General features: G+C 37.2%; 1 protein-coding gene across 3 annotated transcripts in view; it reads right to left on the reverse strand.

Moving 5' to 3' along the window:
* The window catches only part of ACVR2A (activin A receptor type 2A), a 92,531-nt gene that overhangs the window by 38,117 nt on the left and 39,896 nt on the right, over positions 1–14,518 (reverse strand). For all 3 annotated transcript variants that reach the window (XM_080669219.1, XM_080669220.1, XM_080669218.1), the window contains exon 3: positions 1,349–1,556. In XM_080669219.1, coding sequence (XP_080525345.1) covers positions 1,349–1,556 — 208 coding nt within the window. The remainder of the gene's footprint in view (positions 1–1,348; positions 1,557–14,518) is intronic.

Consider the following 14,518-nt stretch of genomic DNA (forward strand, 5'->3'; position numbering starts at 1 on the left):
TCACCTCTGCTAATAGAAAGGCTAATAATTGAAATACAGCTTAAATATATAATTATAGCGAAATAATCCCTTGAAAATTCACAGATTTGGAAGTATATCCTAAATAATACATATACACCAAAATAACTATTTTAATAAAAAATAGAGCTAATTCAATTTGTAAGGTCTTATTCAATGCATTTTGCTATTAATCACATATAGCCAATCAACCACAGATGAGAAACCTAAAAGCGAAGAGGAAGTATCTAGTGTGCCACGAGTATATCAGTTTTTGGCTCCAAAAAGTCCAGTTATCTAGGACTTTGCAGCCTCTGCCAGTCATCAGCACCCACCCACCATGAAAAAATCCAGGCAGTTTAAGTGATCAGCCTGACATCTATGGGACTCCTCACAGAAAGATCACTGACAGTCAGTTACATGTCCACTGTATTTCATTGTCAATATAGAATAAAACAATTTAAACAAGATCCTTTAAATAAAATTTGGTTTTCTATGAGGACTGTGTTAGTTCTGATGTCATTCTGAACGTCAAGTTAAAATGTTTCTTGGGATAAAGAACAAAGGCCTACTTTGCAAGAAAAAAAAAAGGAAAAAATGTAGTAAAATCAATTTCTTCCACATACATAAAAAAGAAACCTAAAAGCAAATTAAATACTATGATTAAGCTTTCATCTCCTTGAGAATAGATTTTCAACAGATATATTCTCTTTTAAAGCAATTTTAAAAATCCTTTTTCCTTAAAATTGTCATTTAAAAAAAAAACACATTTATAATCCTAACAATATAAGAAATATTTCTCATCTATATTTCTCACTACTTGGTCATTTATTCAAAGTATATCGAAGATAAAATATAAACATGTCACATTTATTTTATTACTTTAAAATACAAATCTTGTCATTAGAGAATCTCTATATAGAAAAGCCTAATATGCTAAATGTCTGACCGAGAGTTGACCAACCAGTTGCTATGATGTGCACTGACCACCAGGGGGCAGATGCTCTGACCGGTAGGTTATCTTGCTGCTGGGGTCCGGCCGATCGGGACTGAGTGAGACGGGGCTGGACACACCTGGGAGCCCTCCCAGAGTCCCTCCCCAGGCACTGGCCCCAATCGGGACTGGGCGAGACGGCCGTGATCAGCCCGATCGCCAGCCAGGCAGAGGGACCCCACCCATGCACGAATTTGTGCACCAGGCCTCTAGCGTTGTAATGGTCTTCATAAGCCCATGTTTACAAAAAAAAAAGAAATAAAGTGAAAAATACATGCATTGATCTTTCCCCTTTAAAAAGAGTGGTAGTGGTAAAAATTATCCCATGCTATCATAAAAAAGGAAATGTTTCCTTACCTGTCATAGCAGTTGATATCATCCAGCCAACAACCTTGCTTCACTATTTCAATGGAACCAGAAATATTCTTCCAGGTAGCAAAACAATGTCTCCGTTTATCTTTGTCACCATAACAGAGTTCAACACCAGTTCGATTGGTTTTATCTCTTTCCCAATTAGCATTATAGAAAATACACTCCTGAGTTTCTGATCTACCAAGTATAGCACCTATAAGATAATAAAACAACAGCTTAATGTAACTGCATTCGCTCTTAAAATAAAAGATTGTCTCCCAATATACTATCTTCAGATCTTCTGAAAATGTCAATAATTTACTGTCTTCCTAGTGTTATAACATTAGGCATAGCTTTCCAGGTCAATCACTGCATTTTAAGTATAATAAACATAATAATAGAAAGTGAGTACATATATCACAAGATTTGTCTGGAAAAGACTAGATTTACTAAAGAATGTCCTTGATGAAAAGCAGTAAAATTGTTCATTTTATTAAATCTTAACCTTTGAGTAGAGTTCAATATTCTGTGTGACAAAATAGGAACTAAGGCACTTCTGCTGCATACTGAAAATGGTTGCCTCAAGAAAAAGCCCTTGCATGATTGAGTTGTGAAATAAACCAACCATGGTTATCTCAGACATGGGTATCTGGTAGAGCCTCAAAAGTGAATCAAGTAAACCAGTTACTTCAAGAAAAACAACTGACAGTATGCATCAAAAATTTGAGTTTTCACACAAAATTAAGAATTTTTGAAAATTTGTATCCACCACCATTAATTAGCATGACACCTTCCCAACACATAAAGGACTTTCTGATGAAACCAGTGATATTAACAAATGTTACATTTAAATATTGAATAACGAAATGTGCCAATATTTAGAAGGTCTATATAATTCAGAAAACCAATGTTTTTCAAATGAATTATGTGTTATGTTACAAAAGCATTCAAGGGGAAAAATCTATTCAATGTTCAAGATAGCCCAATACAGTTTAATGGTACAGAGGACAAGAGGTTCATTAATGGTTTCAGATTTTTCACTGTAACTAACTTTAGAGAAATTATCTTTTGTGTTACATGGGAAAGCAAGGAAACACAAATACCCAAAATAATTCTGAAAAAAAGGCACCAAAGAGAATTCATACAACCTGATTTTAAGACTTACTATAAAGCTTCAGCAATCATGACAGTGCAACTTTAGTTAAAAAACAGACACATGCACCAATGAGACAAATAAAGAATCCAGAAATAGACCCACACATATATGACAAATTGATATACAGCCAATAAATGTCACTAGAGAAAACATAGTCTTTTCAACAACTGATGCTAGAACAATTAGACATCTATATGCGAAAAACAAAAATGATCTCAACTCATCTCTCACTCCATATGCAAAAATTAATTCTAAACAAATCATAGACATAAAACTATGAAATTTCTAGAAAAAAACAGATGGAAAATCTTTGTGACCCTACCTTGTTTCCACATCTGATTCAATTTCTGTAATTCCATAATTAATATTATGAATAATTTCATAGTTTTGTAATTCACTCAGCCCAGTTATAGTAAATCAGTAATTCTAGTCAAGGAATCCAGCATCAGACTTAAATTAGATATTGCTCTACTTAACAAGTGCTGCCTATGCATCAATGACTAGTACTGACCTTTGTTTTTCCTATCATTAAAAAAAAAAAAAAAAAGGCAGTACAAACGGCCTGAAATGTGGTAGACTATTTGGCCATAAAATAGGCCTGCAAAAGTCATATTCAAATCTCAAATATTCCCCCTATGAGGAAAAAGTAAATTTCATCTAATGTGACTAGATCTGAGGACAACCATTTTGGTTTTTAAAAAGCATAAAGTATTAAAATAAAACACCAACACTAATTTTTATACAATCTCTTCCAGTAACAGAGAGGGATTACTTCACAACTAATTTTATGAGGCCAGTATTATCTTGATACCAAAAACAGATAAAGACAGTACAAAAAAGGAGTAATACAGACTAATATCTCTCATTAACTTAGATGTAAAAGTCTTCAACAAAATTTTAGCAAACAATCCAACAATGTATTAAGTCCTAGCTATTGCAATAAGGCAAGAAAAAAAAAAGGAAGGGAATACTGACTGGAAAAGAAGATAAAAAATGTTTCTATTTTCAGATTGCACGACTGTCTATCTAGATTCTACAAAGTCCCAAGGAATCTTAAAACAAAATAATGCTAGAATTAGTGAGTTCACTAAGACCACAGGATACAAGATTAATACACAAAACTCAATTACATTTCTATCTCCTGACAGAATGAAGAAATGAAACTGAAATTAAAAATGCAATACCTATTAAAGTTGCTCCTAAGAAAATAAAATACTTAAATATAACTTAAGAGAACATGTATAGGATGTATATAATGAAGATTATAAAATGTTGATGGGAAAAATCAAAGACAAATACTTGGAAAAACATGCTGTGTTCGATTGATAATTCAACATAATAAAGATGTCAATTTTCTCTAAATTTTGATATGAACTGGATGAAACCTAGACATTTCTAGGTTTCATCCAGTTCATATCAAAATCTCAGCAATTTCCTTTTAAACATAAAGGAATTTATTCTAAATTTTTTTGAGTAAGAAGAATAAAGTGGGAGAAATAACTCTTTCTGATGTTAAGGCTTACCATATAGCTGTAGTGAGCATGACAGTGTGGTACTGGCAGGACAGACATAAGATCAATGAAACAGAAAGAGAACCCAGAAACAGATCCATACAAATATGCCCAATTAATTTTGACAAATTGTCAAAAGCCATTCAATAGAGGAAAGAGAGCCTTTTCAATAAATGATGCTGGAGCAATGGGACATGGTTCAAATATTTTTCATGAATGCCCTCCCTTTGCTATCTATCATCATTCTAGTAGTTCCTAAAAGCCCAGCTCTCACATATGTGACAATTTCATGTTTTTTCAAGGTAGATATAACAAAATTCTAGTAAGTTATTTAATCAGGACTTTTCCTTCCCCCAAAATGCACACTACTTATAATATAAAAATTTTTATTTTATATTTATTCATTGTTTTTAATTACCTGACTATATATGTCCTTTTACATGTCAGAATGCCACTGGGTCCAAGGCTATTTACTTGCTCTCCCAACACAAACAATAATTAATGAATAAAAACTCAATGTAACAAGTGAATAAAAAACTTACCAACTACTAATGCTCCCCATCCTCTGAAAAAGGTAGATGGAATTAAAATATATTTTACAATTAAGAATTGCATTAATTTTTTTTCTAATTAAGATGACAATGTTTTTCACAGCCCTGTGACCAGCCTTACCCCCTCACAATTTTCTTTATTGTACAGCCAACATTAAACAAAAAGAAAAGAATTGTCTGGACAACTTATAAATCTGAGTCTGACTTCTGAAAAAGTATTCTAATGCTGCATGAAACTATCAACAAGGCATTGAGAATATAATATAAACAGGCATGCAACTGAATGCCTTCCCTAAACTTGTTACTCCCAGAGACAACTTAGTTCTACTTGAAAAAAAATTCCCTTTCACATGTCATTGCTGCCTGCCACTTAGAGGTAGAACACATGTCCAAAGAGAATCAGCTATGGAAGGAAGATCAAACTGAATGATGCTTTTAATCCAAAACATTTTATACTAAAAATAAAAAGTAAAACAATATCAAAAACAGTATACAAAGAATAATTTTAGGTAAATTAAGTAATTGGGAAAGTCTGGTATAGTACAATCCTTCATGGCACCAAGAAACCCTAAATAACTAAATATAAACAGCATTTTATTAGTTCACCATGAAGGATTCCCCAATTTTCCCCCAATGAGAAGGTATTTAATTTTTTTTTACCAAATTGAATTATAAAACCTTTGTACATGTATATGAAACAGCCCAGTGTATACTTATTTTAATTCATTAATTTAGTTTTATAAATGTTTTTAAAATCAAAGCACAAAAATTTTACAAAACAATTTTGTTCAAACTTCACATACATCTTTCAACAAGTGTCATCTCATTACTTTCTTTTGAGACATCTAAAAGTATCGAAGTGTGAATAATCGTTACTTCTGTTTAAAATTTTTTAAGAAGCAATACCTTTTGAAGTCATACAGAATATGGTCACTGGAAATGTTTTTCAAAGCCACAAATATCCAACACATAGTACTGAGAGTGGTTTTTTCATTGTTCTATACGTATATAAAAGTGCCTACTTAAAATATTGATTTTAAAAATGAGATTTAAAAATTTTTTTACAACCTTTGTAAATAGTTGACAACAAATTATGATACTAAGCCACCAACCTCCATAAACAATTTATTTGTTAAACTCTTTATCCCCTTCTACCTATTTCCTCCAGAAACCTCCATAAACATTCAAAACTAGCACTGACTGGCATCATTTCCAGATTGTCTGTGTTCTCCAAACACTGTATTTTTATGCAAAATAAAATTACTGAAAGAGAGAGCCTCAAATATGAAAACTTTGTAAGAACTCAAATATAAAATAACTTTTTCTGACGAATAATCTTTCAGAGAAAACTTTGCTTTATATAGTATATTTACACATAAAAAACTGATTATATACTTGTACTATAGATTAAAACACCAAGGTAAGGGCTATAAATAAATGCTGTAAGAATTTTAAGATAAAAACCTAGAACCTCCATTAGACTAAGAGCTTCTAGACAAAGCCCTGGTATCTTCTCTGTACCACCAGCGCCTGGAACAGTACAGGAGCTCAATAAATGTGCATTAAATCAATTCTCAGGGACAAAGAAGAAAGGGAAGACTTTATAGAGGAAATGGGACTAAGACAGGGCTATGAAGGAGAGACAGAGTTAAGGTAAACAAAGGCAGAGAAGGCCATAACCAAACAAGGTTGTGAATATTTTGAGAAGACTGTTCTTACTAGACATAAGAAGTCTATATTCTTTAATACTGGATATAATCTAGACAGATCTGCAAGACATCAAAAGTTAAAAGAAAGAAGGTTGGGGGCATGCTATAAGGGGTCAATGAGAGAAAAAAGGGAACATTTGTAATACTTTCAACAATAAAGTTTTTTTTAAGTTAAAAAAAATAAAAGAAGTATTTTTAAGATTAATTTGAAAACAATGAGCCTTGACCGGTTTGGCTCAGTGGATGGAGCATCGGCCTGCGAACTGAGGGGTCCCAGGTTCGATTCCAGTCGAGGCATGTGCCTTAGTTGTTGGCACATCCCCGGTGGGGGGTGTGCAGGAGGCAGCTGATCAGTGTTTCTCTCTCATCGATGTTTCTGGCTCTCTATCCCTTTCCTCTCTGTAAAAAATCAATAAAAATATATTTTAAAAAAACAATGAGTAAACTGTTGGAATGGAAAAAAAAACAGTAAGCCATACTAAACTACCCAATAAAAACCAAAGGTCTACTAGTATATTCTAACCAGATGGCCACAGGTATAAAGAGGAATGGCAAATTAGAATACAGAGATCAAGGTTTTTCTTTGCATAGTCCCTCATTTGGTCTCTCCGAGTATAGGAAAGTAAAAAATAGAAGTGATTTGGTTTAAAACTCATAGATACAGAGAACAAAGTCATGGTTGTCAGATGGGAGGAAGTAGGAGGGATGGGTAAAAAAAGGTGAAGGGATTAAGAAATATAAATTGCCAGTTACAAAAATAGTCACAGGTATGTAAAGTACAGCATAGGGAATCTATACTAATAAAAGGGTAATATGCTAATTAGACCAGACGTCTTCCAGATGTCCTTCTGGACAAAGCCACAGTGGCAGGGTCTGAGGCAGAGGCGTTTAGGGGCGATCAGGCCGGCAGGGGAGGGCGATCAGGTCAACAGGGGAGGGCAGTTGGGGGCAATCAGGCCGGCAGGGGAGCAGTTAGGGGGCGTTCAAGCTGGCAGGGGAGCAGTTAGAGGGCGATTAAACCAGCAGGGGAGCAGTTAGGGGCATCAGGCCGGCAGGCAAAGGTGGTTAGGGGCGATCTGCAGGCAGACAGAGTAGTTAGAGGAGATCAGGCAGACAGAGGTGGTTAGGGGCAATCTGCAGGTAGACAAGCAGTTAGGAGCCAGTAGTCCCAGATTGCAAGAGGGATGTCTGACTGCCAGTTTAGGCCCGATCCTGCTGATCAAGCCTAAGCCGGCAGGCAGACATTCCCCGAGGAGTCCCAAACTGTGAGAGGGCGCAGGCCAAGCTAAGGGACTCCCCCACACCAGTGCACGAATTTTGTGCACTGGGCCTCTAGTTAAATAACAGACAGAATCACTTAACTAGCTTTATTTTGAAAATCACCAATAGCCTTGTTCATATTTACAATACTAGGAATAAAATTCTTTGTATTAGGAAAGAAAAAATTAAAATTCTTGTTTATTACTTTTGTGTTAAGTAATAATTGAAATAACTCATTTTAATAATTTGTTTCTATTGCAACTATAAACACATCATATGTCTTCTGTATCATTTATTTTCTATATTAATACAGATCATAGAACACAAGTCACCTTTCCTATCTGGCTGCCCAGGGTTCTTTTTAAGCATTAGCAAAAAAAAGTAAAGTCCACAATATCCCAAAAGACTTCTGATAAACAGGTTAGAAATATGAGTAAGCAAAATAAATTTTCAAATGAAACTTCTACATGGCAATGCACCATTTTAGGACCTGTCAACCTAATTTTTTTAAAACTAAGAACCTTCCTACCACCAAACAATCACTTCTGAAGGAAAACACAACACTTTCTGGCATTCTTTCCAGGAATATTTTTTTTGCCTGGCCTGTTACATTCTGTATCTAGTACTTACTATCATTCTGACAAAATAGTGCAAGATTCTGTCCATCTAGACCAGTGGTCGGCAAACTCATTAGTCAACAGAGCCAAATATCAACAGTACAACGACTGAAATTTCTTTTGAGAGCCGAAAACCAACTTCCGCATATGGGCCATGAAGTTTCAATCGCACTGTATGTGCGCGCCCGCACATGGTATTTTGTGGAAGAGCCACACTCAAGGGGCCAAAGAGCCGCATGTGGCTCGTGAGCCGCAGTTTGCCAACCACTGATCTAGACCAAGTATTATAAACTAAAAACAAAACTTAATATAGAATAAACTAAGAAGATAAATGTATGTTGTGACACTAGAAACAGTGTATGCATGTGCATGTGGAATAAAAGTACTTAGAAGTCAACATTTAACTATTGGTTATTTAAGGACTCCCAATGTTCATTCCTGACAAATCACTAAGATAACCATCTTAAATATATTTAAACATTGTTAACTCATAACTGACTAATTTTCCCCATGTACATAGTTCCAAAATAAGTATGTATCTACTTTTATACAGACCAAGATGTGAAAAAAATATATAAGTTGCTCATTTTTCCAAACCTCTTTCTTAACAAGCCTCAACATAAAGTTTTAGAGTTCCAAAGAGAGCACAGACTTTGTAATGGTAAAATTTTCTCTTATAAAAGAGGCAAGCAGCCCAGCCCCCTTTAAATAAATTCCTTACAATTTGCCTATTTCTTAATCTACTTAATTGTAGATAGAGTCTAATACAAAAAGGTGCATTTCTGTATTAGCAAAACTTTTAGAGGACCTTCTTTCTTAAACTCTTCACTAAATACAGAAGGTACTCTCTACACAGGCTTATTCAATAAAGATGCTAACTACCTGCACTCAGTTACTAAACTACTAAATAACAAAAGACACCCTTTGTAATGTATTCTTCCAAAAGAACCAAAAGAAAGAAAATTTTCTTTAAAAGTCAGAGACATAGACACACTGACACACACAGGCAAAGAAAATACAGTATGAAGGCATTAGAATCCAGAGAGCATTCATTTTTAAAGGTAACCATCCTCATCTCCAAAGGAATGACCTGACATCTGTTTGGGCAGAAATTTACATCAGGTTGGTATATCTGACTTATAGTTCAGAACAAAGCACTGATTTGTATCATCAATTAGCAAAGAACTTCACTTTTCTGAATACATAAAGCAAGAATCCTATATAATAAAAGGCTAATATGCAAATTGTCCCCTCAACCAGGAGTTAGACCAGGAGAAGGGGCCAGCTGTCCAACTGCCCGCAGCCCCTCCCCCCAGCCGGCCCTGCCCCCAATCAGCACACCCACCCTGATCAGAGGCGGGGCCGGCCCGCCAACTACCTACGGCCCATACCCCAGCCAGCCCTGGCCCCAATTGGCCCCAATCTGGGCAGGCCGGCGAGACCCCACCCATGCACGAATTTGTGCACCAAGCCTCTAGTATATGTATATAGGAGCCAGCAAAAGAGCAAATCACAACACTCAAAATTTCTGATTCAATTAACTAACACCTGGGACCACAATGAAGATTATTTTTCTAGGACAGTCCAAGAAAACCTGGCATATTTCCAGACCTCAACTACCCTGTGCCTTTTTAATTATTAAAAATAGGGGAAAGGTAATGGTTGCAAGAAAAGACCTGCTTTCTTCTCAATTTAATCAATATAAGAAGGCTTCTTATAATATTACTAGAGGCCTGGTGCATGAAATTCGTGCATGGGGGGGGGGGTTCCTCAGCCCGGCCTGCACCCTCTCCAATCCAGGACCCCTTGGGGGATGTACAACTGCCAATTTAGGCCCGGTACCTATGGGATCGGGCCTAAACCGGCAGTCGGACATGCCTCTCACAAAACGGGAGCCGGGCAGCTTTGCCCAGGCCACAGATGCAGGAGACCAGGACCAGGGGCGGCTTCACCAGGGCCGAGCTTTGACGGGAAGGTCGTCCGGAAGATGTCCGGTCTAATTAGCCTATTACCCTTTTATTAGTATAGCTATAGATAGAGGCCCAATGCATGAAATTTGTGCAAGGGGCTTGGCCCTCGCAGCCACGGTGGCTTGCCTCAGCCCCAGCTTCATCCAGAAGGTCGTCTGGAAGGACGTCCGGTCTAATTAGCATATTATGCTTTTATTTCCAATTAAACAAATAACAGGAAAAATAGGAGCCCAATGTTTTTCCATTTACAAATGAGAAACTTCCACTCTTCTACCCCTTCCATCCTGACAGGATACTTAAATGTCTATTTTGGTGACACGTTAAATGAAATCTTATAGGATACTATGTCTTTCCCACAAAGAGAGCATCATCTGCATTCAACAAATGTATAGTGTTGGCATACACTGTGTCAGGCACTTTGACCCTTAGGTACTAAGCAGAAATAGTGAAAAAGTCATATTTTCAAAATCTGAGAAATCTTTTAACCTCAACTTGAAAAGAAGAGAAAAGTGAGAGGTTTAACTTTCAAAATGAAACACTGGGAATAGAAAAAGAGAGAAACTCACAAATCACTAGATATTTCTGAACTTCAGTTAAGGTTCATTCTAATTTCTTCAGTAAGGTAAGTGGAAAGGCAGGAATAGATAATCAGAAAATTACAAAGACCAGGGAATTTTTATCTTTAGCAATGTTCTTTATTTAAAAGAAAAAAAATTATTTTAATACCTCTAAAAAAAGTAACTTTTGTCTTAGACTAAATTTAGAAGGTAAAAAGATGAGTAATGAATAAAAAGTGAGTATACGGACAGCATAAAAAGTGCTCACTAGTCATCAGTTTGATATTAAGAGCAGCCATATAAACTCATTAATAGGTAGTAAGGATAAATAAATCCTCCATAAAGTCATACTAGCTATAAAGAAATTCATACTAGCACCCTTAATGAATAAAATAATAATGTTACCTATCTTGTCAAATGAAAATTTATATATAGCTGAAACAAACAAACAAAAAAGACCAAAATCAGGTTAGAAATTTAAATCATAAGTAAAAGAATTAGAGAAAATCTAAACAAGTTTTTGAAGGAGTCAGTGGAGTAAGAAGGTTATTGTTATTACTGCAAGTCACCAATATATCTCCCTGAACAGGAGCAATAGTCTTCCTAACTGATTTCCCAGCTTCCACTTTTATCCCATCCAATCATTTCTTCATCCAAAGTCAGATCCTTTATTAAAGTGAACAAAATCAAGTCGCTCCCCCAATTTAAAGCCATTAAAGGGCTTCCCACTGCCCTTGGCCTTAAAATAAAACGTGAATACATACAAGTCCTTCCAGTTTGGCTCCTCTTCAGCTTCAATTCACACCAGACAAGTGAACTTCCTTTGAACATCAAACTCTTTTGGGCCTTGATACAGTCTTTCTACTAGTACAACCACCCTCCTTATCTCTAACCCCTTTTAATGGATGTGATAGCAGAATGCAGTTAAAACACTGAGAAAATGCTTGAAAAAGTTGAAATTACCAGATCACGAAATGAACAAAATTAACACTAGTTTGGAAATAGTTCCTAGACCACTGAGAACTGTTTAGTTACATTTAGTAAGATATTTTAAAAAACATGTATTTACCATCTTCTTCATTCCCAAGAAACTACTGATCTGTAAACTTTTAAAAACTTATAATCATCAGTTGATTTAAAGAAAGCCTCATTTGCTATTTAATCCATAAGAGACAAGTAAGAGCCCTTAAGATTAACAACCTTTCTCTGAAAATATCTAAGTCACAGTAATAAAAAAACATGCACTCTTCCTCCAAAACCCAAAGAAAACTAAGCAAAAATTTCAGATAAATATATTTAATCTAAATCCTTCACATAATTTTAAAATATTTTCTCCAATCTAGCTTTAATCTTTACCTTCTAAACTGAAAGAAAAAAATTAATACTTTAATAGTCTTGACATATTAATACAGCCCAAAATCTAACAATTTTGTTCTATATTAATTACCACAAAAGAATTATTTTAATAATATCTCAACAGATTTTTCCCTCCACAATGAAAAAAAAAAAAAACATACTACAGGCAATAATTTTTACTGTAAGAATTCACATTTCTCTATATTAACCAGTCAGTAGTTAATATAGTTTTTGAAGAGTAAAAACAGCAGTATGATAAATGTAACACTAACAGTTTTAATCAAGATCAAAGTTACAGAAAATAGTCCAGACCAGCCTCCTTCAGAAATCTTTTATATAAATATCTGTAAAGCATACTATATCTAGTCCATGATTTTTATCACCTTCAATAAAACTTTCACTTGAAATGTCATGTTTACATTGAAAACAATCCATGTTTACTTCAATAATCAATAATTGATATGTTTTACTATGTAAACAATTACCTATTTTCTAATATGCTAGCACCTGTAACTGATTAATAAAACTAGAAAAACTCCTGTTTACTTAAGCTAATAATAAAAGAATTTTTGTGTTCAGCAGTATGACAGACAACCCAGGAGAAGTAGAACTGAAGAATATTAAGTAAGGTTAAACTATTTACCTATTTTATTTAAAACAATGATAGATTTACATGCAATTATATGGAATAACATAATGAGGGTCAGGGGAGACCCCATTTACTCTTAACTAGTTTCCCCCCAGTGGTAACATTTTATCTATAACTAGAGGCCCGGTGCATGAAATTCATGCATGGGGGTGGGGGGTGTGCTGTCCCTCAGCCCAGCCTGCACCCTCTCCAATCTGGGACATCCCTCTCACAATCCAGGACTGCTGGCTCCCAACCACTCACCTGCCTGCCTTCCTGATTGCCCCTAACTGCTTCTGCCTGCCAGCCTGATCACCCCCTAACCACTCCCCTGCCAGCCTGATCAATGCCTAACTGCTTTCTCCCAGCCCGATTGCCCCTAATTGCCCTCCCCTGCTGGCCTAGTCACCCCTAACTGCCCTCCCTTGCCAGCCTGGTCGCCCCCAACTTCCTTCCCCTGCTGGCCTGGTCTCCCCCTACTGCCGTACTCTGCCAGCCTGGTCACCCCCAACTGCCCTCCTCTGCCGGCCTGATCACCCACAACTGCCCTCCCCTACAGGCCTGGTCCCCCCCCGACTGCCCTCCTCTGCCAGCCTGGTCACCCACAACTGCTCTCCCCTGCAGGCCATCTTATGGCAGCCATCTTGTGTCCACATGGGGGCAGGATCTTTGACCACATGGGGGCGGCCATCTTGTGTCTTGGAGTGACGGTCAATTTGCATATTACTCTTTTATTAGATAGGATAATGAAAGTGTAATATGCTAATTAGACTAGACGTCCTTCCGGACGACCTTCCGGACGAAGCTGGGGCTGCGAGGGAAGCCTGGGTCCCGGGTGCCTGCTGGCGGCTGAAGGAAAGCCTGGATCCTGGGTACCTGCTGGCAGCCGGAGGGAAGTCCAAGTCCCAGGTGCCAGAGGGAAGCCGGTGCCGGCAGCCAGGGGAAGGAAGGCCTACTTTTACACGAATTTTGTGCATTGGACCTCTAGTAAAATTATAAAACTACTAGAGACCCGGTGCACGGATTCGTGCACCAGTGGGGTCCCTCGGCCTGGCCTGTGGGGATCAAGCCAAAACCAGCTCTCTGACATCCCCTGAGGGGTCCCGGATTGTGAAAGGGTGCAGGCCAGGCTGATGGACCCCGCCAGTGCACAATCGGGGCCAGGGAGGGACCACAGAAGGGCTCCCAGAGCATGTCCAGACCGTCTTGCCCATTCCTGATCGGGGCCAATCAGGGCCGGGAGGGACTGAAGGAGGGCTCCGGGGCGTGTCCGACCCATCTCGCCCAGTCCAATAGGGGCCGATCATGGCCGGGACCATGGAAGGGCTCCAGGGCATGTCTGGCCCATCTTGCTCAGTCCTATTTGGCTGGACCCCAACAGCAAGCTAACCTACTGGTCAGAGCATCTGCCCCCCAGTGGTCAGTGCACATCATAGTGACTGGTCGAATGGTCAGACACTTAGCATATTAGGCTTTTATTATATAGGGTGATATTGACATTGATACAACCCACCAGATTCAGATTTCCATAGTTTACTTATACTTATTTGTGTGTGTGCGCGCACGCACGTTAATTCTAAGCAATGTTTTTCAGATGTGTAGGTTTGTACATCCATCACAATAAAAACATGAAACAGTTTCATCACCACATTCATCTCCCTATTTACTTTTAATCTAATACAGGCAGTCCTTGGATTACATCGGACTCGATGTACATCGTTTCATGGTTACGTCGCCATCTCCCATTTATTTATTTAAAATAAAAGTTCCATCATTTCGACATATGACATATGTGCTTTATGTTTTTTATTATTTATTTACCACAAGGTCAGGAATTTTTATCTTTCTTTTAAATTCTTTT

The sequence above is a fragment of the Plecotus auritus genome, assembly GCF_963455305.1.
Source record: "Plecotus auritus genome assembly, chromosome: 5".
NCBI classification, from domain to species: Eukaryota; Metazoa; Chordata; class Mammalia; order Chiroptera; family Vespertilionidae; genus Plecotus; species Plecotus auritus.